We start from the raw sequence: 27,078 nt of genomic DNA on the forward strand, positions 1-27,078 counted from the left end.
GTTAACTATGTATTAAAATACCTATGATTTTTCTCTGTACTTTGAAGTACAGAGGTTAGTGTTTATTTTTTTGTCTTTTCTCATAACAGATATTTGTTTTGGAGCCCTGAACAGAACCATAAAAGAGTTCATACTGACGCTGGTGTCAAGACAACAAGGGAATTTTTTTTTTTTTTTTTCCTTGAGGGAGTCACCCACATTCTCACACTTTTCATAGCCACTGTAATTTCTCCTTCACGCTAGGAAGGTGAGGTGAGGCCAGGGGGTGAATCAGCAACTACACCGTAGATGCCGCTAAATCTTACACACTGGACCTTTTTTATGAACTCTTTTATGGTTCTGTTCAGGGCTCCAAAACAAATATGTTATGAAAAAGACAAAAAAAAAACACAACCTCTGTACTCAAAGTACAGAGAAAAATCATAGATTTTAATACATAGTTAACAATTTTTAATACTTAAGCTTAGGACTACAGGGCTACAATTCCTAAAGCAAAGCAAAAAAAAATGGGCAGCTGTCTATTTTTCCAAATGTCTGTAGCAACTCATAATGGCCCTTTTAGCAGAGCAGTAGTACTGTTAGAGTACCTACATTGTGCTAAACAAATCTAACCATGCAAACATAACAGACGACAGAAGACAGCACACACCACTGTGGATCAGTTAGTCTGAGTTACCTTTATTAGTGTTATACTGATTGACAAATTGCTCACAAGGAAGAGTTTGATAAGCATGATGCAAAAAAAACACCTAAAGTCATTTTCAGTCGCGTAAAATGATCATGACATTCTGATTGATTTTTTTTTTTTTAGGTTAAAGAAAAATATGAAAATAGAGTTGACAGTACATTTAGGCACACTATTAACACATACTGTACACAGATATGCACAATTTTTATTGTCATAGATTATCATAAATACTGGGGTTTAAAAAAAAAAAGACAAGCCTTCCTATATGGAGAGGTGTGCAGAAAGTTAAAGGTGACACCTTCTCCTTCACCACAGGGACAAAATATTTACCTCCCAGTAAAGAGAGGCTCCAGTTCATGTTCACCTGCTCAACCAATCAGAGTCCACCAGGGCTGCTCAGTGCAAGCAAATTAAAGCAGACGAGGGAGATCCATCCAATGACTGCAGCAGAAAGGGGCTCCGTCCAGCCAATGGGAGAGGCCCGTTGCTACGTTAAGTGCTCATTAGCAGTGATTCCATCGGTCACAGGACATGGCTCTCCTGTGAGCCTATAGGACAAAGGAGAAGGGGTGGTGAGGTGGTGAACAAATTGTAGGACCACTGGGGGTCAGCGGTCAGTTCAACACAAAGATCTGTTCACATTCAACAGATCAGGCTTGAATGTACAACAACCGGCTCAGTTTGAGCCGACGTTAAGGAAAAACTGACAATGGCCACAACGAAAGAAAACATGGTTTTCTTCCTGGGGCAACGTTAACCTAGACGGACTGTTGTAGAGGAAACTCTCAGAAGAACTTGATAACAAATGACACGGAGGCAGCTGCTTTGCGACTCCGAATTCCTTTGCGTGAAATCTTCATAGCTTTTTATAATTATTATTTCGACACAGTTACGTAACCAAATCACCTGACTAATGGACCCAAAGATCCTGAACCTTGTTATGATCACGTAGTCAGTGTTCTGAGTGTCATGTACAATTGCCAGGAACATGTAACAAAACCAAACTTGGCTATAAAGGTTATCTGGCGGAACACCTTTTCCATTGCACTTTTGTGTTGAAGGTTTTTTTTGTTTTTGTTTTTTTTACAAGTACAATGGATTCAGCATAAAAGCTGTGAGCGCCTCAATCTTGTGATCTTGTTCCCATTACCTGCATGTGCATGAGAGCAGACCTGACCTGCTGGTGTCAAGACAACAAGGAAAAAAAAAATTCCATTTCCTTGAGGGAGTCATCACAAAAGGATCAGTAAAGTGCAGTCTAAGTCTATGTCCGGAACGAAAGGATGCCACATCATTAATGGAAATGAAAACTATCAACTTACAGAGGGCTGAATTCAAAGACATCCCCAAAATCAAAGCAACAAAATGATGCGGCAGGCTAGTTCATTTTGCCAAAATTTCTTTGTAGCAACTCATAATTGTACTCAGTAGTTTGTATGGCCTCCACGTGCATGTATGCATGCCTGACAACGATGGGGCATGCTCCTATTGAGACGACGGATGGTGTCCTGGAGGATCTCCTCACAGATCTGGACCAGGGCATCACTGAGCTCCTGGACAGTCTGAGGTGCAACCTGACGACATCGGATGGACCAAAACATAATGACCAAGAGGTGCTGTATTGGATTTAGGTCAGTCGAGCATAGGGGCCAGTCAATTGTATCAATTCCTTCGTCCTCCAAGAACTGCCTGCATACTCTCGCCATTTAAGGCTGGGCATTGTTCATGCACCAGGAGGAACCCAGGACCCACTGCACCAGCAGGGTCTGACAATGGGTCCAAGGTTTTTATTCTGATACCTAATAGCAGTCAAGGTTCCATTGTCGAACCTGTAGAGGTCTGTGTGTCCTTCCAGGGATATGCCTCCCAAGACCATCACTGACCCACCACTAAACCGGTCATGCTGAATGATGTTGCAGGCAGCATAATGTTCTCCATGGCGTCTCCAGACCTGTTCACGTCTGTCACATGTGTTCAGGTTGAACCTGCTCTCATCTGTGAAATCGCAGGCTGCCAGTGGCAGACCTGCTAATTGTGGTGTTCTGTGGCAAATGCCAGTAGAGCTCCATGGTGCCGGGCAGTTAGCACAGGGTCCAGTACAGGACGTCTGGCCCTCAGGCCACCCTCATGAAGTCTGTTTCTAAATGTTTGGTCAGAGACATTCACACCAGTGGCCTCCTGGAGGTCCTTTTGTAGGGCTCTGGTAGTGCTCATCCTGTTCCTCCTTGCACAAAGGAGCAGATAGTGCTCCTGCTGATGGGTTAAGGACCTTCTACGGCCCTGTCCAGGTCTCTTAACTAACCATCTCCTGGAATCTCCTCCATGCTGTTGAGACTGTGCTGGGAGACACAGCAGACCTTCTGGCAATGGTCCATATTGATGTCCCACCCTGGAGGAGTTGGACTACCTGTGCAACCACTGTAGGGTCCAGGTACTGTACGATGCTACCAGTGACACTGACACTGACCCTAGCTAAATGCAAAACTAATGAGAAATTGGTCAGAAAAGATGAGCAGGTAAAAAATGTCAGCAGCCTCCACCTGTAATACCATTCCTATTTTGGGGGTTGTCTCCCCAGATAGCAAAAATCTTTTGGCTTCGCTTTGGCCCAAATCTGGCTTGCATTTTGGCAAGGTTATGGGTGGATGTCTGGGCCATAAATGGCCCAAATTAGGAAAGCCAAAATCATACCAAAGGGGAGCCAAAATTCACCCAAAACAAATTGTGGACTTCCAAAATATAGCCATAAATGTCCCAGAAGAGCCCCAAATCAGCTGTTCCCGCTCGCGCCCAATCTTCTGGCATGCCATAAACATGCCTTAACTCAGCCATATACTGCTGGCGCCTCCTTATCTATTATGGCTAACCCTGATCATACCACAGTTAAGCCAAAAGGCTTTCTTAATGCCAAAAGAAAGCCAAAAATGCCAAATGTATGGCATAATACAGCCAAAATATTTGCTATCTGGGTCATTGTTGCCCCTCTAGTGTACCTGTTGGTAATTTCATTAACACCAAAACAGATGAAAATGATTAACAGATCAATATCCCAGAGGTTGAACTGACTTGATGCTATACTCTGATTAAAAAGTGTTCCTTTAATTTTTTTGAGCAGTGTATTTCACTATATAACTAACTAACTAACTGGTCGATGATCGGTGAGCGGCAACCTGGCAGCCAGACATAAACAATACTTTTATTTTGAAAATATAAATAACAACCGGCGCTTAACCCGGAACCACTTTACAGCGCTGTCCTTTCTGCATCCAGCTCGAGCAGGAGATAAACCTCCAAACAAACTTCATGCTTCAAATGTTACTTTGAATTGTTTAACCATCATTTCTAGAAACGGACTCTTGTTTATTTTTTTTATTTTTTTTTGTTCCTGTTTGTCGGCATACGTTTTTAACCAGGACGTGTATTAGCTTCAGCATTAGCACACCGTGTAGTACAATGTCAACAGCTCCTGCAGCACCGGCAGGAGGAGGAGCAGGAGGAGGAGCAGACACCCCCGACTCAAAACCCAGCCAGATGTTCAAGAACTGCTGGAGCTGTCGGCTCCTATCCGGTGGAGGTTTGATCCTTTCTGGAGCTTACGTGTTCACTGCAGCCCGGAGAGTGATGCGACAAGGTGGACCTACCTCTATGGGGACAGTGGCACAGATCACATTTGCTGCCAGTGAGTAGTGCGTAATTGAGCTGTGACAGTTTGTCGTCTTTTTTTTTTTTTTTAATGAATGACTGCACACTCCCGTGTTTATCTTTCAGGTTTGGCAGCATGGGGACTTGTTGTCATCGCTGACCCTGTAGGAAAAGCGCAGAGGAAGACGTGAAACTGCTGACAGCTTGAATGAACGTGTGGACTGTGCTGTGCCAGACATGAATGGACATGACATGACATCAAGCCAAAGAAGCTGACCTTGGATCTGTGGAGAAAGCTGTGTTGTGTTTGCACTATTGTTGTTGTGAGGATGGACCAAGCGTCCCACAATGCTATTGACTTGTGGAATTAAACATGAAAATATATTTCATATTTATTTTCTCTGTCTTTCTTGAAGTTTTATTCATAAAATAAACATTTCACAGAAACCATTTCAGTGATAATTATATATATATATAAAAAAACTTGCTCCGGGTGTCATTGTCAGGACTTAAGAGCATGCAGACTAAAGCTAGTGTAGTGTGTTAGGATTACTGCTCCAACCACAAGCTTTAAAAATATAAAGATTTAATTTTTTCATCCTATAGTGTTATTTCGCATATATAGTTGTAAAGTAAGTGTAAGCTCAGCAAGTAAGGTGTGTGTTTTAAAAGGAGTGGTTTTACATAACCAGCCTCGTGCCTATTAAAATACTTAAAGGTCTAGTGTGTCAAATTTAGTGGGCTCTATTTACAGAATTCGTCGAATACGAAATGTAATAGAATATGCATAACTTTGTTTTCATTAGTAGCCAATCACCTGACATAAGCGTTGCTATATTTTTGTTACCTTAGAATTAATCCGATTTTTCACTGTTGGTCCTCGTCCACAGAGTCCGCCATGTTTCTACGGTATCCTAGAACAGTGACACTAAAAACTGGCTCTAGATAGGACTTTTCACATTTCTCACACTTCTCATAGCCACTGTAATTTCTCCTTCACGTTAGGAAGGTGAGGGTGAGGCCAGGGGGTTGCAATCAGCAACGACACCACTAGATGCCGCTAAATCTTACACACTGGACCTTTTATAAACTCTTTTATTGGTTCTGTTCAGGGCTCCAAAACAAATATCTGTTATGAGAAAAGAAAAAAAATTAACACTAACCTCTGTACTTCAAAGTACAGAGAAAAATCATAGGTATTTTAATACATAGTTAACTTGTTTTTAAACAGTGCTGTAGGGCTACAATTCCTAAATTTACCAACTGTCTTAGTTCTTAGTCTTTGTTGAGGCTTTCATTACATATCCAGTGTGCTTGAGTACAAACCCAAGTGAAAGTGTGTCACTGTTCAAATATTTACATACTGCGCTGTAGTTAACAAGTAACAAGGAGATTATCTTACATCAGTTACATCGGCCTGTCCAATACAGGGGCCCTTTTAGCTAGAGCAGTAGTACTTTGTAGAGTACCTACATTGTGCTATACAAATCTAACCCATGCAAACATACAGACGACAGAAGACCGCACACACACACTGTGGATCAGTTAGTCTGAGTTACCTTTTATTAGTGTTATACTGATCTGAGCACAATTGCTCACAAGGAAGAGTTTGATAAGCATGATGCAAAAAAACACCCTAAAGTCATTTTCAGTCGCGTAAAATGATCATGACATTCTGATTGATTTTTTTTTTTTTTTTTAGGTTAAAGAAAAATATGAAAATAGAGTTGACAGTACATTTAGGCACACTATTAACACATACTGTACACAGATATGCACAATTTTTATTATCATAGATTATCATAAATACTGGGGTTAAAAAAAAAAAAATAAAAAAAAAAAGACAAGCCTTCCTATATGGAGAGGTGTGCAGAAAGTTAAAGGTGACACCTTCTCCTTCACCACAGGGACAAAATATTTACCTCCCAGTAAAGAGAGGCTCCAGTTCATGTCCTCCTGCTCAACCAATCAGAGTCCACCAGGGCTGCTCAGTGCAAGCAAATTAAAGCAGACGAGGGAGATCCATCCAATGACTGCAGCAGAAAGGGGCTCCGTCCAGCCAATGGGAGAGGCCCGTTGCTACGTTAAGTGCTCATTAGCAGTGATTCCATCGGTCACAGGACATGGCTCTCCTGTGAGCCTATTGGACAAAAGGAGAAGGGGTGCTGGGGTGGTGAACAAATTGTAGGACCACTGTGGGGGGGAACCAGCGGTCAGTTCATAACAACAAAGATCTGTTCACATTCAACAGATCAGGCTTGAATGCATAAAACGCCACGTATGAGTTAAAAAGAAGCAGTTGTTTGAGGCCGCCTCTGAACTAGCTATAGCCCAATGAGCTAATCATAGGGGGTGGGACACAGAAAACCCCACAGCCACTGCCCAGTCAATGAACCCAAACCACAGAGTCTGTTCGAGGGGGGCGAGGGATATGCGAAAATAACCCCCACACACACCAAAAACAAAAAACAAACAAAAAAACTCAGACTTATAAAACAAGTCTGTAAAATAAACATTGTACTTTTACAACAACGGAATGTTGAGTTGTTGGGATAAGAAGACATTTGTGGGGAAACTTCTTTCGTGTTTTCTACTATTAAAACAATATGAATTGCCTTTTACTCAGTATACAATGATTCAAAATGCACATGCATTGAAGAAAAAAAATAATATATTGCACAAAATTTTTTTCTGAATAAAAGTGATTAGGGATATATCTCCATATCTCTATCGTGATGTCTTTGTAACGTTCAGTCGTGTGGAGGAGAGCTACCTCTAGCGTGCGTCTCTTGGTCAGTATATAATGTATAGTTTTAAGGCTGGTTCACTAGCTCACACTGGCACAGTTTCTCACTGAAGAGGGTTGCATCTTTGTGCTTAACACACATATGCATACACGCGTACACACACACACACACACACACACACACACACACACACACACACACACATACATTCCCACAAAATTCTACATGAGCCAAATACAGACCAGATCAGACCAGAGAGTACATTCTTTGATGGTGTGCTTGGACAGCCAGAGCTGAGCCTCCCACAACTGTAACTGTAGCTTCACCTTATGCTGTGTCATTAAGAAAAGAAAAAAAAAAGGTCAGCTTTGCGATTCTCTATTCTCACACGATTAACAAGAAGAAGCACAGTAATGTTCAGAGTATCCCAACGTCAAACCAGTGTGCGCACACACACACACACACACACGTACGGAACAGCAAGAGCTTTGGTCGTTATGACAGTAGCATTAAAGGGGATGTGGCCGATTCTTTGAGGATCATAGGTGGTACAGACGATGTTAACAGTTTGGAAAAAAAAAAAAGAAGGATTCTCACTGTGTCTCATGAGAAGCATCGAGGCTAGAAAAAAATGCGGACAATAAAAAAATCTAAGTCATCCTTTCAACCCAGTTCAGTCACATTTTAAAAACAGCGCCTTTTGACCCAGTGCTATTGACATATTTGGTTGCTATGAAAACAAAATATCATTTGCATGTTAGCAAGTGTGCAGCTTTCGCAGATAAAATGTCTACAGCATGAGGGTAAGTATGACTACAGCTGGGGCCCGGGTCGACGGTGCCGGCCAGAAGACAGAAGCGGGAAGGTAAGGCAAGGTGTGGGTCTATTTTGCTATCTACTCCTGCAGTTTAAAAACAATACAGTATTTGTGGTCTGCTCTTTGGACCACGAGAAAGCAGCATTGACTGGCCCAGGATAAAGCTAAACACAAGTTAAAGAAAAAAAAAAAAGAGAGAAGGAAAATATTTAAACTAACAAGAAAAGACTGCCGTATTCAGTCTTGGTGCAAATTACAGGATTTGTGTTTGCGCATGTGTGTGTCACAGAGTGAGAGGAGGGCAGAGTGTGTGTTGTTCATCCTTTGGTTCTGTCTCGACAGAACTAATCAGCTGGATAATTGGAGTGTTTTCACTGAAGAGAGTGTGTGAGGGGAGTGGAAGGGCAAAAACCGCATGCGCACACACACACACACACACACACACACACACACACACAGACACACAGACTCACACACGCGCACACACACACACACACACACACACACACACACACACACACACACACACACACACACACACCAAGCCCTCCACTCTCACTCTCAGCTCTCAAGTCTGTGTGTGTCTAGTCGGCCCATATTCCGCTGCGTCCGTCCTCTCCTGTCACCTCTTGAGCGAGGAGGATTTGAGTTTCTGGCTGTATCTGTGGACGCGCGGCGAGCGGGAGTGCAGCTTGACAAAGAGCTCAGGGAATTTGTACTGGGGAAACATTGTCTCCAAGAAGCCCTCCAGGAAAACGTAGACTAGCCGACGGTTCATGGGTTGGTGCTGAAACATGTCGAAGACACGGAGTATGCCCTTTCTTGTTGTGTCCGCTCCGATGATGTGCTTCAGCTCATCTGATTTAGGGACAGAAATAAAGTGAAGACGTCAGAACGATGCACAAACTCTGAGGGCAGCAGGAGGGAAATATAAAAGGGCAATTTGGCTAATTATGGTGCACCAAGTCGTAATTGTCAAAATCCACCACAAGGGGGAGCAATAAGCTCATTCCCCAGTCAAAAACAAAACAGGACAAGCTTCAGTAAGATGAGATTTATGTATGCTTGATCAGAAATGTTTTTCCACAGTATATTTCAGTTGTACAACAGAGGAGGCCCAGAGGATGAAGCAGTTCTGGGTGATACCTAGATTAATTGTGTGTGTGTGTGTGTGTGTGTGTGTTGTCACCTGGCATGATGCCCAGCAGGCTGGTCTTGGCAGCTACTCGTGTCCTCATGCGAATGCTCTTGTCCCGACGGGGCGGCGTCTCAGCCAGAATACCATTGGGCCAGTAGGAATCTCTATATGGAGACAGAGCCACTGGGGGTTACTCGTAATTCTTCTGACCAATCACAGTCATTTGAAAGAAAAAAAGTGGGAAGGGTTACCTGAACTTTTTGACGTAGTCTGCAACTTGCTCTGGTGAGGTCAAGTAGTCCACATGATCCACAATTTTCCTGCAGAAATGAAGGAAACGATGATTAAGGTGGTGCTCTGTGTATTCACCACTCTTTTTTTCTGTAAGACACGTGTGCTGGTGTTCAGTTGAAGTACGTGCAAACATCCTGTGATCTGAGAACATTAATCCTATTTTGCTGTTTGCTCAGGTGGAACTGGCTCTGCAATGATACTGACGTGCATGTTAGTGAGGTGTTTGAAATATTGTACTGTGGTTTAAATGTTTAATAACGCAGTCACCAAAATGAAGACTGTTAACAGGTTTGGCAGCGTCTGCTAAATGACTAAATGTAAATGTAAATGACGGGTGCAGATCTCTGTGAACTGTACTCTGCTCTCTGACCTGTTGATGGTGTCTCCATATGTGGCCCTGATGAGCTGCTGCAGCAGGTTCTTAATGTTCCTGCGCAGCCACTGGTTTTTCTCCTTCAGGTCAAACACCTCGTCCATCAGCAGCAGCATTACCCTCAGAGGAATGTTATCATCCACCTGGACACACAAACAAACAATAAAGAAAGAAATTACAAGGAAAGAAAGGAAATGAAACACCAACCACCCGACATAACCCACAGACTCACGTTGTCATCAAGCTGAGCAGAGACTCGACAGTGTTCAGGGTCGATGTCAGACTTGGGGAGGAGTGGAGGCACCTGGGGGGAAAAAACAAACACTGGATTGTCAGAGGTCAGAGAGAAACTAACCTGTCAGAACAGTGATGACAAAGAGGAGGACTGTGAAATATTTACACTTTTACACTGATAAAAAAAGAAAAACTAAAACTGCTTTGCTTTCCTTTATTAGGATGCTACGTTCTTGCGCCATGTGATGGCGTTACCTTGAGTATGGACTGTTTAATGTCCTGACCCAGTCTTTCTGACATGCGGCCCATGTTATCAGAGACCTTGGTCATGCCCTCAGCCAGACTGTCTGGCAGGGCTTTCACCGCGTTGGACACGTTTCTCATGGAGCTCCTCAGAGGATTTACAAATGTGTCTATCTGTTGGGTGGATAACACAAAAGAAGATCATGTACGTTATAAAACCAGTTAAAAATGGTCATCTGTAAACTACAGCATATCTCTATTTTTAAGAGTATGCATTCTTATGCGCATCATACAAAAATATTAAATATATATATACGTTATATAGTAAAAAAATCTAAATATGTATACTGAAATGCTTGAAAAAAATGTAGTAACCTTGCGTGCAAACTCTCCCTTGCCCTTGCTGTAGGCTTTGTTCTCTAGGAAGTCATAAACATAAGGAATCAGAGTTGGACAGGCCTTCACCATCTCTGGGTTCAGCAGCAACTGGAACACACACGCACAAATTATTAATATACACTCCGCAAAATGACGCAAGGCAATAAAGGCATTCAGAATTTCTGGAACAAAAACAGCCAAATGTAAAACTTTTACCTGTAGGTAAGCATTGAGGTCTTTTTTTCTCTTCTCCAAGAAGTCTCTGTCCATGTTGTTGAAGGTCTTTTTCCCCGGCAACTTGAGGATCGATGCCAGGTTCTCAAACTAAAAACAGAATAAATACACTCAGGAGGAGACAACCAAGTTCATGAGTTGTTGCTGCTGCATGTTTTAAAATAACAAGATTGATTACTTCTAAACAGCCAGTACACACATTACTTAGCTCACACACACACCGTTTCAGTGATCCTCATATGGAAGTCGTGGAAGTCAGAGTAGCGGCGATAGGTCTTCCAGCAGTCCTCAGTACCGTCTTGGTTGCGTCTGACAACAGTGATGGCGTACAGCGCGTAGGTCTTACCGTGGTCATTACAAACCCCTGCAGCACCCCAGAATCCAGGGAGACAAGCGTCAGCTACCCAGCCCAGGCAATACATCCAAAATGGGTATGGACGTTGAGGGGGTGGATGAAACCAGAAGAGAGAAAGAGGGCGGAAAAAGAAAGGAAAGTATGTGCAGGTTCAAAGTGTGAGGGGAAAGGAAGAGCAAGCAAAAGAAAGAAGGTGTGGGAACGTGATAAAAGGGAGACAGAATGAGAGGAAAGGAGGGGGACAGAAGGAGGAAGGAAAAAGGAAGAACAGAAAAACAGTGAAGGTGATAAAATGAAAGGAATAAAGAATACTGGAGCAGCATGAAGTGACACAGCAGACATAATGAACTGAGGAAGAGGTGAAACTTTGAAAGAAAAAAAGCATGCAGGGAGGCACGAAAAGGGGCTAAAGGATACCCAGTAAGCAAATTCACCCACTCTCAACCTGAGCAGTTAGAACACACGTTTTTAGACGGTGCATCGAAGACTGTGAGTTTCTGTGTGTACCTGTGTCGGAGATGAAGGCATGTAGGTGCATAGATTCATCGTGGCAGGCGTTGGACAAGTCGTCCAAAGACTGAAATCACAGAAACAAGTCATCATTAAACTACACAGTTTGTTAACAGTAACACACAAAACAAAAACAGTACATCAGTATTTTTTCTGAGCCCTGCGACAGGAAGTGATCAAAACTCACTAAGTTTATGCTTCCTGTGGGAGAGCCATTGAAGGATTCTCCTTCGCCATCGTCGGATCCCCGGTAGCTCGGCTCTTTCAACATGTCCAGCTCTGCAAGCATGCGGACGTAGAGAGGACTCTGCTTGAAGGAGGGGTAGTAGCGCTCATCACGTAGCATCATGTCATACACCTGGAAATATGTGTGAAACAATTTAGGAACAGGTGGAGAACAAAGGTGAAGCAGCACATTAAAAAAAAGAGAATTTTTTTTTATTTTTTTATTTCACAAACACAAATTCTAAAAGTTATGCAAATAATTATTGGCATGATTTAAAAAAAATCCCCTCATATACAGATAAAACATACATTTCTCTGGATTTCATCAAATATCTCTGGTGTAGGGTCGTCTTTCTGTAGCTTCTCCCCTAGTTTTATTACTGACGCCTCGTCCACCTGCACCCTGGGGGACGCCTGTGGAAGATGAAGGTTAGTAAAGAATAACATTCTTTGTAGCTACTGCATTTAATCTCCTTTTAATGCTAACATAACATGAAACACATGTTATTTCAACAGGCCTCCTACCTTGTCAGAGAGGTATTGTTCGTAGACACCCAGTGCAGCGGCCTTCAGCAGCCCCTTGGTGGCGCTGGGCTGCTTCTTGCCATCTTTCTGCCAGCCTTGCATGGCCTCCAGCTGCTGCTGAGCAGTCACCCTGTAACCCTCCACAGTGAGCCAGAAGAACAGCTCTGCCTGGGCCCCCGCTGCCTGCATAAAGTCTGGATCAAAAGGCACACAAGAGTTGGTCCAAATGGTGTCTGTGTACTGCGGCACTTTGGTTACACGTGCATTTACAGTGAGTGAACTGGCACTTTTGGCCACTTGTGGTGTCTGGTTATCTTGTAACTAAGGATCCATCTACTGTTACACTCTTAGTTAACTAGATTCTGTGGACTTCCACTTTTCATACTTTGGTTTGATACAGTTTTGGGAGTTTATATTAATTTATTTATTTTATAAATGCTACAATAACAGATTCAGCTAAAATGTTTAGGCTGCTGGTTCTTTTTTTTTTCCCCACACCAGATTACGTCAGACCTTCGTTTGACTCCTAGCACACACACACTATATGGTAATCTGATCTATAATGTGGCGTGACCTTCGAAAATCTCTGTTGAGGTCATGTGGGACTGAAAAGGAGTGAGTCAACAAGACAGGTTGGAGTTATAAATTCTAGAGAAATGGAGTAAGGATTAACAGAAATGTTCAGGATTAAGACGTAGGGATGACGTTTGGCATTCATGGTATGTGTGATGATGACATTTTCCAGAATTACCCATGAAGAACTGCAGAGCAATGTTGTGGATGAGGATGTGATCCAGTGGGATAACACACAGCTTGCCAAAGTTGGCTGCCAGCTTCAAGGCATCCACCTCCTACACAGCAGAGGAAAACGATAAGTACAAGTCTTCTACAGATAAAACTGCATTCTTAAACAAGCAGTAATAAAACGTAACTAACAAACTGACTTTGAGCGATTCCGGCAGATACTTGCAGACAAGATTTTTCCAGCAGTAGTGTAGTGTGTGTTTTATTTGACTCCAGTGTAAGCACTAGAAGGCTGTCCTGCAGTTTCTCACCTTGCCAGACTGTAGTCTCTGGATCCTGGTTTCACACACCTTCTTCACAAACAGAAGACTGTTAATCTGGTTCTTAATCACATTGATGTCTAAAGGACAGAGAAACAAAGGGGAGGAGAGGTAAGTAAAACGTAACACGTGTGCTTAGCGTCTTCCTACTTTCATGTGTGTGCACATCTGGATGTCACCCAAAAAAAAAAGTGAGTGCCCACCATCTCCAGCGGTGTCCAGGGAGCGGAGGTACTGTAGCTCCTCCAGCACCTTGTCCTTGACGGCCTCCAGTTCAGCAGGTTTGTCCGTCAGCTTTAGTATGTTCATAAAGGCTTCATAGTTGCAGCTGGAGTCCCGTATCTATACAAAATCACATGCATTTACACATCAACAGCATTTCATTTGCCTTCTTGAATAGTCTTTATATTATTTACATGAAAGCCAAGATCAGGTAGGAGGACAAATGGTATGAGGTATGGGTGGGTGTGAGTGTCAGCTCTCACCATCCAGATGACAAACTGGTTGATGTAGTCTGGGTCGCTCAGCTGGTTGATCAGGGGAAGTAGCACACCACGTGCGAGCACCTCCTACAAACACAGAGGTATGCTCATAATTTACACCACAAACATGCCGTCACTTGGTCTGATACTGCAGCACCGTCTCTTCAGGAGCATTGTGTTGCTGGAAAATAATACTCGTGGCTGGATGGCAGCCAAAGTGACAGCAGGATTTGGCCGTTGGCTTAAGCAAGATAAATTAACAACATGGGTTGTATGACATATTGTGTGACTGAATATGTGATTTTGCGCCTCATATTCTCAGCTCAATAAAGTCACGTGTATTGTGATTGTCTGACACACTGTGTAAGTGAGAGTGTTTATCTTATGTGCACTCACCCTTAGGAAGTATCTCATGTTCTTGTTGTGGAAATCTCCAGGAGGTAGTAACAGATACAAAAGCAACTCACACAAGTCCCGAAGAAAACCTGACACACACACACACACACACGGCATATGTTAGGATTTTTTTACAGCATCAGACAGTGACACATTTGTGAGAAGAGTTCTTCACCACTGTGTGAACTGCACAGCTAGACGTGTTACAGAAGTGTTTACCTTCTTCATCCTTGTATGAAGTGCACACCACGTCTCGACAAATCTTCCTCTCCATCTCCACCTCGGCCTCAAAGAAGGAATCCACCAGCTCTTCGGTTATGTCCCCTGTTCAGACATCGCTCATTTTCATTCTCATCACCACCACTAATGTCAAAATTCTCATTATCGGACTTGATCAAAAACTTGGCAGGATTATCTTATTGTGTACTCCATCAGAGACACCAAAACTACATAATTACAATCATTGCTAAAGAATCAACTTAGGCAGAATTTTTAATGAGAAAGAACAAGTGAGTATGAATGTGTCTGCTTACTTTGTTTGTCCTCCCTGTCAGCGAGGCGATCCTGGGCTTTTCTAAAGACACGTAAATGGGTGGCAAAGTCGTCCACTAGGCGAGTGGTGAAGTAAGGCTGCCAGTCCACCTCTTTGGACCTTAGTACATGAGCATACGTGCACAAATAATGTAGAAATAAAACTAAAACACAGAAAATATTCAATGCATCAATGTGTCTTGTACCTTGTAGAGAACTGGACGAGGGCATTCTGCAGCGTCTGTCTGATCTCCAATAAGAAAGACTCATCCTCGCTCAGAGTGTAGTACCAGTACTGGATGTAGTCTCTTAGAGCAAACTGGATTACCTACAGAGACAAAGAAATATGGAGGAGGAGAGGGGTGTAAATAGAAAAGAAATTCAGTAAAGACAACCCCAATGAGCTGGACTGAGTAGGTGGAAAGTAAACAGAGAGATTGAGCAACTGGTTAATTAAATGCTGCAGCAGATTTAAGTGTGAGATGGATAAATAAATCTAATTCGAAACATAATTTAAAATCTGTTGATTGCCAATGTCTAGTCCAAATGCCCAGAGAAGAAATTACTGGGCTATTAGGTCCGAGGGAATCACTCACTCAGTTGTGCTCTGTTGCATCAAATGAAGCCAACACATGAATGAGTGTTATTCAGCATATGCTGCTACTGTATGAGCTGCAGAGGGAGGGAGGACTTTTGTCATGAGAGTCTTTTTTTAATGTGAGAAAAGAGAAAAATCGGTAACACAAAAGTCTTTCAGAGAGCATGACACGGGTTTACGTGTTGACACGTCAAGCTGTGCAAGAACTCAAGGTTCACATGCTGCTGAAATGATTAGTGTGCATTTCCCAGGGAGGAAGGGAGAACAGAAGCACCATAGTAGAGCAGTTAGCGTCATCTGACCGTCGCAAACTGCTGTGTCTGCACTTAACTCTGCCGGCCACGGTGCTTTACTGAAGACAACATGCTAAGAGCTTGTTTTCAGCTGGAAGTGCTGGAACCACAGGATGGGGTGGAAAGAAAACAAGCTATGAGTAGCAGACAAAAAGCCACTGAGTGTATCTTCCCTGTGTGCAATGCTGACGGACAGCTCAACCGTCATTTAGAGGATCTATTTACAAATGTGTTAAGCCTAAAAGACTTTTGAGTCAATTACCGGCAGACTCACAGCCAGAGAGTGAAAATATTACACGTTAGTGCTGCAACGGTCTTTTCCCTTTCACAGTTTAAAAACTTTCAGTTCCACTTTCTCTTAGCACAGAAAAGACAGTATGTCACATAAGACTTTAGATGGCATTGCATCATCTTCTTATGTGAATTTATTCTTCTAGAGTACATTGAAGTATTGTTTTGTAAACACAGCATTTCACTTCTGTAATAAATGCAGTTTATTAAATATTAATACAAATGAAAAACTTCATTTCTTCTAAGCCTTGTAGTTGATGCATGAATACAAAATCAGTGTGTGGTCCGGAGGTAAAACAGAGAAAACTGATTTTAAAGAGGTTTATGTCTAGAGAGAGAACAGTGATCTTTGCAGCATGAGGACAAAAAAAAAAGAAACTAACCACATTAACAAACTATGTGTGAAGTGGTCCTACCAGTAAGAAGTGACCTCTCTCTTCTTGTCAAGGCTCAAATTAGGCTCTTATTTTATTTAGTTATTTCATTATAGTTTGATCCATTACATTTTCATTGGTGAGACAAAATCCAGCTTTTATAAGCTGACAGTCATCCTGCTCGAGACTAACCCAATGACACAAAACACAAGGAACCGACTTCCTGTGAATGTCAGACACATGTGAGGCTTTAGGGGGTCATGCAGTGACTCAGTGACTTAAGCAGACCGGTGTCCAAAAAGTCTGGAGCCTTAGTGTTTGTCACCCGTTCATAATCCTGTTATCTCCTCTCCTGAGCTGCTTTCCCATTATCACCTCAGCAATGCCTTTTATGACCGATCACCCGGCTATGCCATCTTATGCATTTCAACTACACTTCAAAGCAGACACCAGGATGTTCTTTCACAGTTCATAACATTTGTACTTGTAATTTATACGTTATATAAATACAGTACAAACTGCTGCCTCCAAAAATGATCATGAGGTTCAACACCTCTCTTAAACACGTGCATGGCGGTAGGATTTATTGCAGGGCTGTGCAAGTTTTAGGTATGTGTAGGGCTGGGCGATATATCGTTACGTTAATCTATATCGATATATTTTCAAACGCGATATAGCACGAGACCATATCGTTAATATTAATATAGTTTATTTTGTGTTAAGATGACTATACATTCCTTCCCTTGAGCCGCCAGTTCGCTTTTATTTCTCCTCTCCCTCTGGCCAGGCTGCTCGCTCACGTCGTCAGTCTCCAATAACTCCAGAAAAAGTCGCTTGATTTGTAGCTAGTCACTTTTTGGAAAAAAACAAAATCACTAGAGGTAAACAGAGCGACAAAGTCGCTAAGCTGTCAACACTGGACCACTGATTAGTGTGTAAACAACCAAAGCAGCGGGGTCAGAGGTGGTGCACACACACCCTGTGTGTCAGCTGTTGCAGTGCATTGTGGGATTTTTAGTATGAGTGGTGGGAATGTGATTTACCAGTGGGCCATTAATAATAGACATGAAATTATCCGACCACGGAAAAAATAGCAATATATATATATATATCGAGTATCGCCATTCAGCTAAAAAATAGCAAGATATGACTTTTGGTCCATATCGCCCAGCCCTAGCTATGTGTACTTCATATAATGATGCCTAAATATGAGTTTTGCTGAGCTGGTGACACCAAACCAGGGGAAGGATTATGTATAAAGTGTGTTATTACAACAGAGCATTGGCCATGAGTGATCGTTTTCTTAATCTCTTGTTGTGAAACTGATATTTTGGCTCAGGAAATCACATACGCAACCAAAAGACACACACACAGACACACACGCACACACACACCTGTTGTAGTGGTTCATCTATGAAACTGGAGCCGGTCAGTCTCCTGTCAATTTTTATGGGCTTCATCTCCAGCCTCATCTCATCCAATGTCTGTAGGAGACAAAAAGAAACACAGAAAGGACTTGATTAGCAACTAATTTGTTTGTGTAGACGAGATAAAAACGAGCGTGTGTTTTACGTGCGCTTTTACCTTCAGTATACCAATTTGTGTGGGTGGCAAGTACGACTGCTCGCACTTTTCCAGGTGTTTCTCCGAGTTGATCTTTCCATAGAGCAGAGTGACTGCGAAGCCCCTGGAAAGCAGAAGTGAGAGTGTTGTGGTTAATGTGAGACAGCGTGCTTATGCAATGTCACGATGAACGGTTTGAGATGTCTTCCCGCTCACCCTCCAATGAAGCAGAAGATATAAAAGGCCAGGTAGAATATGGCAAAGGGTCCAAAGGTGACGAGGAACAGCACAACTCCAAGACCCCCCCATCCCCAGATGGACAGACTGGCCTGAAACACACAAAACACAATAAAGATTTAAGTTAGATAGCTTAAAGCGTATTAGAGCTACTCATAAAAGACTGTGATGTTTAAACAAGACTTAAACTTGAAGCTTAAAGACCAAATATATACACTTTTTCATGCTCAAAAGCACCACAAAAAGCCCCACGTAACACTTTTTGGACTCCATCGCTTCATTGTGAAGAAAATATAAAATCAATATATAAAATCAGCAGGATGCTGACACACATTAAATCAAATAATTAGACGACTGTACTGTACAATGACCTCATGCACAGAGCAGAAAGGAACCCACTATTCTACACTTTAGATGTCTGCGCAGGAAAAGATTATTTAAAAAGACACACGCTGTGGTGTGTCGTATGATTAGAGTGTATCAGGCATAGACTGTGTCTGTGTGTGTGTGTGTGCGTGCGTGTGTGTGTCACATCCAATGGCTTTCCTGTTATTGTCAGCGCAGGAAACCAAGCTCTCGTTTCCAGCTAGCACCTCTGTGTCCCAGTTTTCCACAGAAGTTACTCTGGTAGCTTTAAGAGATTATTGTAATAAAAAAAAAATAAAAATCAAAAAGCACTGACTTTTTCCTCACTAAATACGTGAGTCAGGTAAGACAAGACCAGGCTGGCAGACTGGAGCTAACTGGAAGTGACTGCTGATGCTTTCACCTTATTGTAGGACGACATAAACAGCATTGTTCCTGCGCCAGTGTCACCATTACAGCTGCAAGGTGGACTAATGAAATGAGGCCATGCTAAGTGCAGCAAAGTGTAGCAAAGTGTTATAATATATCCAGTGTCAAGAGTTAAGAGTGCAGTTATCTACACAGAAGCGGTTAAACATGAACAACTCACACTGTATCAAGGTCACACTCTGACCGTGGAGCCGTCAGATAGAGTCACTGACAGACAGCGCGATGATCAGCAGTGATGATCTTCGGCTGCCCTACATTCATGCTACAGTTCCTTGGATAAGCAGCTCCACTGATGGAGCCAGATAGGACAGACAGAGCTTCCTCAGGACACTGAGACATTGTTCTCTCTGCCACAGCCGGCTATGGACAATCGGATCACAACACACATTAGACTGGCTGCCAACTGTGTCACACTGGACACATGGACCAGCCACGTACAATGTATAGAATGACCTCGACACACAGGGAAGCTATTGAGAATCATCACTAAGCAAACCACTGTTTAGAGGATATGCTCAAGCAGAGCACAAGCGCAAGCACACATGCACGCCTCATGACTATGATGTCTTGATGAAGTTTTCTTTTGTTTCCACTCCCAATCTTGGTCATATTAATATTGAGTATCTGCTCACAACAAGTATCAGCAGCAAGAAGATTAGTGGTTGGTCCACTAAGTATGGCAGTGAAAGGGTTGGACGTGGTACAGCATGGTGCGTCTGCATAATAATGTTCATCATGTTATGAAAATGAATAGATGTCACCTCTAAACTAAATGTATTCTCAACATCTCAGGAAAGTTCAACACTCGAACTTTAACGCAAAGGAAAAATTCAAACCGCCTACTGTCGTTCGTGGTGCTCCGTGGTGTATGCAGACCATGATGGGTTACAACGAACAAAAGGTCTCAATCGGATCGGGCTTCATAAATCTGATACTAGTCAATTAATACAATGACTTGATTGGCTTCAGTTCAGATCTTGCAGATCAGCTTGTGACATCTCTAGTCACCACACCAGCTGAGGACCAGCTGATTACACAGCGCACTGGAAAAATGAAAACCTGATGCCAACGGCTGTCAGTGGGGACCTGCTGACCCGGACTTTATTTACTTGTTACAAGCCAAACGACTACTAGGCTAGGCTAAGCCCTGTCGAAAGTGTAGGATGAGATAAGACGGCAGAACTGGTTTTAAACGTGTCGTTACAGTAAGAGAAACAATAGCATTTCTTAGCACGCCTTGGAATATATGACGCAAGGCACTTCATTTAGAAACGTGGTTAGGACAGAATTCAGGTTAGGACGGGGAACAGAACAGGTTTATATGTGCTGCAATTACTATAAGACCCCCATTTACATGTAGACTAGTCTGTAGGGATGTGGATCAAGAACTGGTTCCTGACACTAAACTCGTAGACAAGCGTGGGCTCACTTTATTAAACTTCTAAGCTAAATGCAACAACCCATTTTTTTTACTTATCCAATTAACTGTTGAATCTTTCCACATCTTTTCATGTCATGTCTTTATTTTTGGCACCAAATTATTACTGGATATCGGTATCAATAAAATCCTAATGATACCCTGGTCAGTCATTAGTTCTCTTGCCTTTCATACTTTGAACCAAGGCTGACGGAGGCTTCCTTTCTTTAGAAACCATCGTAATTAAACTTATTTATTGCAATTTCAGTCTTAAACTAACTAAAATATGTTTGGATAAAAAAATACACCATTAATCTAAAAAAAAAAAAAAAAAAAAAAAGGAAGAAGAATAAACTAGTAAACAAACATTCAGTCCACATTGGCTGAGATCAGGTGTCTTTGCAGAAATGTAGCGGTTCACTTTTCGCGGACTCGCTGTTTCGTGGATTTTTATCAGTGTAATTTTGCATGCTTTTTTTTTACAGCGTACTCTACAGTATGAGCGTGCATTGTGTTCTGCGTCCTAAATTGGCTAAGGGAGAACCGCACTGCGTCCTGATTAAGGAAGTACTGTACAAAATGCGTGTAAAAAGGTGTATAAAAGTGTGTGGTTAGGGGTTTTACGGCCTTAAAACATGTATAATAATTGTAAAACTTACTTCGCGGATTTCGTTTATTGCGGGTTATTTTTAGAACGTATCCCCCACGATAAACGAGGGAGCACTGTATAGGCCGAGTGTCTTGACTGTATGTGAACACACTGGTGTCCGGGCTGCAGAATGTGTCCAAACTGGCTTGACTACTCTGTCTCTCAAGTCATAACTAGCTGGCACAAAGTCACTAATTGCAGGGTTAGGACTCTGGGAGGAGAATAACGCTGGTCAAAGAAGAGCTAGGAGTGGTAGAAAAACAAAGGAATGCTGTCCACAAAGCAGTTTCCTGCCACAAACTGTGTTCGATACGTAGCAGTGTCCTGAACTCGGACACTTCCAGGACGACTGTAACACTGATGTTGTGACTACTGAGTAGAAAACCAAATAAAACTCCAGGTAATGACTTTCATAAAAACCTCATTGAACAGCTTGACCTTTAGTAACACTTACACTCTGTTTACCTTTCATCCACGCAGTAACCACTGAGAAGGCTGTTTGCTCCAATGTTCAGAAGCTTTCAGTAGCTCGCCACAGTCATATCGCAGACATGTTTATTACCACCAGGCCTAAGCTACATGCGAACACACACACACACACACACACACACACACACACACACACAATAACAGTGTGGTAATAAAGTAACTGTGGGTTTATCTGAAGCAGCAACTGGTCATTTAACCTCTACAGTGAACAACAAACAGTCTAGACATTAGTAAGCAGAATCCAAGAGCATACCATCAGAGATATCAGACAAATTTTTGTGGGCCAGGTTTGTGCTCTTTCTCCACACTGGGGTAGTTTTAGTGCTGAATTTCTGTATCAGATAAATGTGAAACTTTTTTAAAAAGGACTGACATGGTTAGGGTTAGGATAAGAGTATCAGGGCATGTCGCAGAATCTGTCGCCAAGTACGATGCATCACCGGCTACTCCAAATTACACCATCAAACTAGGAAGAGCTGATCAAATATGAAACAAGATTTTATTATTGCATTACCTCACCTCAAATGTTTTCAGAAACACATTTTGTTGTACTGTCTGTTTAATACGGGAAAGTTTGTGACCAGGCCGTCGTGTTTTCCTGCATGAAATCACACAGTGCGTCACCTACCAGCCTGAGCATTGAGGGGCCCAGTGCATTCTGGTTGTTGTAGGTTTTTTTGACCTTTTGAGCAAAAGTAAAAACCACACCCCTTTTTCTCTAGTCATGTAGCACCAATTTAAAATATATTAATACTATTGTCCACTGCATAGACAGCCCAGTTTTATGAAAAGACAACATTCCCAGTGGTGAAATAACCCTTATGAGCAACAGCTCGACACTATTATCAGGAAATGTACTGCTCTCTTATTTTAACTTTTGCCTCCTTTGATGTGAACAACATAGAGGAAATCCAGCGTCAGAGTCCATCGTACAACAGGCAATCATTCCCAGAGAAAGTATTTGAATGAAGTTCAAATGAGTAACGTAAGTCCGGTGTGACGTCAATGGTGCCAGTGAGCGGCAGTGAATGTGGAAGGCTATCAGTAGAGCTGCGCGATGAGACCGTGGAGGCTTGGCTCTGTAGGACAGATGATAACCGACACTCTTGAGTCATTACAGCTTACACAGGGTTTTAAACATGAACCATCTGTTCCAGTGATTAACACCCAAGCCCATCGGGAATGCACACATCTAAACATCTAGGCATACTCTTACGCAACTCAGACCCGGACACAACATTAACACGAGTGCAACAATACTTCGAGTCTCTGAACAAGATGTCTGCACATTACAGACGGATGCAAATGTCGTAAAACATGTGTAAATGTACACAACTTAGTGATCAGACGCAAAGATCAAGGTAAAAAATCTTCAATTCGCTTTACTACAACACTAAAATAGTGTCAGAAATTCGTTTTACCTTCTTCTTTCTAAACTTTATTATAACCAAAAACACACATCTAGTCTTAAATTGTGATAGGGAGATATAAAGTTCTAGCTCTGCTTTTATCTGCCCATTTCCCTCTTTCTTTCTTTCTTTCTTTCTTTCTTTCTTTCTTTCTTTCTTTCTTTCTTTCTTTCTTTCTTTCTCACACACACAAACTTACAATGACCAGCAGCAACTTGAACTGTGCACAATCTAAATGTTTAAAAGCACTGCCACATAGAGAGGCTAAGGTTTTTGAGGAGTACTCCACCACTGTGGACGTCCTTGACTCCAGGCACATGCACCAGCTTCTTATCAGTGTCTTTGAGATTAGCATTTCCTTGCACAACTAGGATACAAAGTTGCACTGCACATACCCAGATACACACACATAGCTAAAGAGTGGATATTGCTATTTTTGCGATCCATGTCCTCAAGTGCTAAGCTGCAACCCTGACCATAGTGGTGGGCGAGAGGTTAACTTAGCCCATTAAAGCTCTCCTATGGGAGATCCATGGTTAATGCCTGAGAGGCAGTGAAAGTGAGACAATGATCATGCTGGTCTAATCCACTAGGACCACCGAAAGAGTACAGAAGTCAAACAGTGCAATTAAAAAAAAATGCACTAGTAATGAAGGTTAACTTCCTAAAATAAGACCTGACCTGTCAAAGATCATAAAGGGGAAGTATTATTAAATGTAGCTGTTGTCTAGTCAGTCTGTTTCTGGAAAGTACTTGAAAATCAAACAGGAGTGATAGCAGTACCAATGCTGCTGGCAGGTCTGCTTGTTTTGTTTACCTTTAAAAGTGATAGTAACATGTGACTGAAAATATGAGGCTGTAATACTTTTACTAACACAATAAAAAATATATATATATATATATTTCTGAAGAGCTCACTGAAACCTCAGTTTATCTAACCTACTCTGCAACAGAGTCGGCCGAACAGAGAGTGGGCAAATCAAACGGCTCACTCTTCAAAACCTGTGCTGTGCAATCCCTTACTAACAAGCCTCTAGCTATCATTAACAGAGCTTGTTTAACATTAGGTGGAGCACCAAGTACAGTAGGAGAGCAGACAAGGCAAACATGACTCCACTCTTAAAAACAGGCAAACAAGCTCAACACGCCTGCCCTGAAAAAATAACAAGATAAATGAGTGAAATGCTCAAAGAAGATGATCAGCAGAGTACTTAACCTCGTACAGATGTGAAGAGTTGGTTAAAATGTAACAAGTGCTTCATACTTTCACTTATTACCAATGGACTATGAACTTTGGCCCTGCATGCATCTTGGATTTTATAATCACAGATGGACAGCTGTAACTAAAACAGAAATGCGATGTAAGGAAGTACTAGACTTTCTGAAGTGGTCATGGATAATACTTGTGAACACATTTAGTATGAGTAGATGATTGAGTGGAGAAATCTAACAAATGCAGATGCTTTGGGCTGACATATCGATGTTTCTCTCTCCAGTACAGACTCAGACACTTATAATCAATCTACGCAGAGGAGCACTGATGCTTTTCTGGCAGTTCGCCGTGGCCCGACAACTTACTAAAACACTAAATGTTGACTTCTGCAGCTGTAGCACACAACCCACAACAAGACTTGTAGCCAAGGTGAGGTACCAGTTAGCGATTTACTCTTTAGATGTACAGCCAAGCTCTATTTTCTGTCCAATTCGGTATGGCTAGCTTGCTTGAGCTGTGGTTTAATAGTGCTCCACTCCGCTGTTACCCTGGTGAGGTTTGTGTTTGTTAGACACCTATGATCCTAACCAACTAGTAGGAATCACTAGGCCAGCAGTGTCCCACAAGATGAATACACAAACAAGCCAGAGGTTCACCTATTGGGAACTGAACACCGGCCTCTGCAAGGTAGATAGGTGTCTGCATCACCTGAGCTGTCCCAAATTTGTTTTTGTTTTTAGCTTAGCAGCTATAGAGGTTCAAAATAAAATCATTTAACCAATAAAATAAAGCAGAACATAATCATGACGATGCCAAATGTGAATTGCATTCTGTGTCTTAGCATGACCAAGACATGCCGTGCATAGGTCTGCAGCGGAAACAATTAACGTAACTCTTCAAATGTGTCAGCTGGTTCGGCAGGGCAGCCGCTTCGATTGATTGAAGGAAGCAGGGTGAGGTGCCCTAGATGACAAGCGAGCCTGATGTGATGGCATGCTGGCCTTAAAGTCTACAAAGCTTTGATTAAGACACTTTAATGAGATTTAGCCAGGGGTGAAAAGCAGCGAGATAACTTCGTGTGTCTGAGGATAAACACACAAGGCACTCACACACACCCCCTTACGACAAACAAACTCAAGTGTACAGACACAAGAGCGACATTTGCATTCCAACTCAGTGTGCAAACAGTGTGCATTTTTAAAGCAAATGACACATCGTAGCAGAAATCGGATAACCAACTGTTATACATGTAATAATCACTGGAAGTCTGAGACAAAACCTAGGAGGTGAAGTGGTCAGAGGGGAGTCGACTGGACTGAACCCAGTGCTTTATTATTAACAGAGAGGCGACAGACGATAATGACGGCAATGGTGATCAGTTAAAGCTGCAGCATCTGACTGACATCACTCTTATTTAAGAGTACAGTAAAGATGTCACTACAATACTGGTGTGAAGCCAAAACTCAACACAGGACGCCTCATTACAAGCCACCATAATTTACTTCAGACTTTTGCAAAAGAGCCACTGAGCTCTGGTCTGACACCTGACTGCTGCATGTCAGGCAGAAATCAGCACTCCCCTCCCTGTCAGACACCAAGCCTCATTACATTACTGAGGGCTAAACCTGTACTTAAAGTGCTGGAGAGGAGCCTAGCTGTGGTAAGGTAAGGTCACCTGCCGCTCAGGTGAGGTGGACAGTGTGTGTGCAGGTCAGCAGATGTCACGGTCAGCAGTTTATCTCTTTGAAAATCAGTTTACCAGCTGTGCATTGATTGGGAAAGTGCATCACGTGAGGACTGTAGCAAAACTACAGTGTCATCACATGTCATACTAAAAAAAAAAAAAAACAAGCTTGTCAGGCTTAGTGGTCACAAAGCTAAGGCGTAATCTCTGGCCTCAAGAAACCCCAATGAATATTTGAAGGCAAGCCTGTGCCTGGCAGGAGAAGCGGGGTATCCAGACTTGACAGCCTGGCTACTGGGAACATCTCAGCTGTGTCTGCATGGGTCAACACTCGTATCATCCCGGTTAGCTGTCACCAAACAGATAACTTTCCTTTCCCAACCTTTAACATTTTTAGCCAATGCCCAGCTCACCTGTGTTTGTTGTGATGTAGGAATCCGTCGTTGAGGGACGTTACTCATAATCTAAACGCATACTGCCGACATACCTGCCTGTGTCGAGCTAATTCCTACACGGTGTTGGATATCCTAAGCTTCATCGTATTAACGTAGCGTTAACGGTGTAATCCAGGGGCTGACTGCCACTTATAGCAGGCAGCCCTTCTGGGAAGCACACAGCGGCTGTGTGTGTGTGTCGTCCTCTCCCTGTCAGGGCTGAGTGTTTACCTGCGGGGCTAACGCTAAGGCGCTAGCTGCTAACTAGCCACAGCAACAAACTACAGTAACGACACAAGCGCGCGCGTGTTTTTCAACTTACCTCTGCGAACATCGTCTAAGAAAGGCTGCGCGTGCGGTGGCTCCGGCTAACCCCACCACATTGTAACATGCAGGAGGAGGAGGTTTATTTTTGCTCGGTTAAAAACGGTCGTATTTCCAATCTCCGTACTCTCTTCGGAGCGTCGCCATGTTCGCGAGGTTTATGTCTCGGGTGCCCCGTTTCTGGACGCCGCCACGCGATTGGCTGGAGGGGCGATGACGCAGAAACACACCCGTGACTGATTGACGGACACAAATGCAGAGATAATCACCACCGACTGACCCGAATACAGCAATATTTCAACAATTTATGAGATATTTTATCCTTGCACCCTTTTTTTTTTACAGCACTTTTATTCTTTAACTGTATTTTAATTGTATTTTAATTGAACTATCTATGTACCTGTTATGTTTTGTTTCTACGGCTTTGTTGTA

At 42.5% G+C, this 27,078-nt stretch overlaps 2 protein-coding genes and 1 pseudogene across 4 annotated transcripts; 2 read left to right on the forward strand and 1 right to left on the reverse strand.

Moving 5' to 3' along the window:
• The window catches only part of LOC113747208 (biotinidase-like), a 6,792-nt pseudogene extending 4,072 nt beyond the window's left edge, over positions 1-2,720 (forward strand).
• A 1,175-nt stretch (positions 2,721-3,895) lies between these two features.
• dmac1 (distal membrane arm assembly complex 1) lies at positions 3,896-4,719 on the forward strand. Its single transcript, XM_010753103.3, has 2 exons — positions 3,896-4,367; positions 4,457-4,719. Exons 1-2 carry the CDS (start codon positions 4,142-4,144, stop codon positions 4,519-4,521), a joined length of 291 nt encoding a protein of 96 aa, XP_010751405.2. The 5' UTR covers positions 3,896-4,141; the 3' UTR covers positions 4,522-4,719.
• A 1,150-nt stretch (positions 4,720-5,869) lies between these two features.
• On the reverse strand, positions 5,870-26,900 carry snx13 (sorting nexin 13). 3 transcript variants are annotated; one of them, XM_027286816.1, is made up of 25 exons: positions 26,645-26,900; positions 18,212-18,324; positions 18,017-18,119; positions 17,827-17,916; positions 15,083-15,204; positions 14,879-14,997; positions 14,565-14,669; positions 14,346-14,434; positions 13,953-14,036; positions 13,671-13,809; positions 13,459-13,547; positions 13,155-13,254; positions 12,404-12,597; positions 12,188-12,292; positions 11,841-12,011; positions 11,651-11,720; positions 11,010-11,152; positions 10,771-10,878; positions 10,552-10,662; positions 10,189-10,350; positions 9,932-10,003; positions 9,697-9,842; positions 9,284-9,352; positions 9,084-9,196; positions 5,870-8,752 (listed from the first exon to the last, which is right to left on the reverse strand). In XM_027286816.1, the coding sequence occupies exons 1-25, from the start codon at positions 26,654-26,656 to the stop codon at positions 8,517-8,519; spliced, it is 2,865 nt and encodes a 954-aa protein (XP_027142617.1). In that variant the 5' UTR covers positions 26,657-26,900; the 3' UTR covers positions 5,870-8,516. The 3 variants fall into 3 exon arrangements, with proteins under 3 accessions (XP_027142617.1, XP_010751406.1, XP_027142618.1); XM_010753104.3 differs by lacking the exon at positions 26,645-26,900 and adding an exon at positions 26,302-26,628; XM_027286817.1 differs by lacking the exons at positions 10,189-10,350; positions 26,645-26,900 and adding an exon at positions 26,302-26,628.
• Positions 26,901-27,078: the final 178 nt, after the last annotated feature.

This window comes from Larimichthys crocea, chromosome XIII (assembly GCF_000972845.2).
Source record: "Larimichthys crocea isolate SSNF chromosome XIII, L_crocea_2.0, whole genome shotgun sequence".
Classification (NCBI taxonomy): Eukaryota; Metazoa; Chordata; class Actinopteri; family Sciaenidae; genus Larimichthys; species Larimichthys crocea.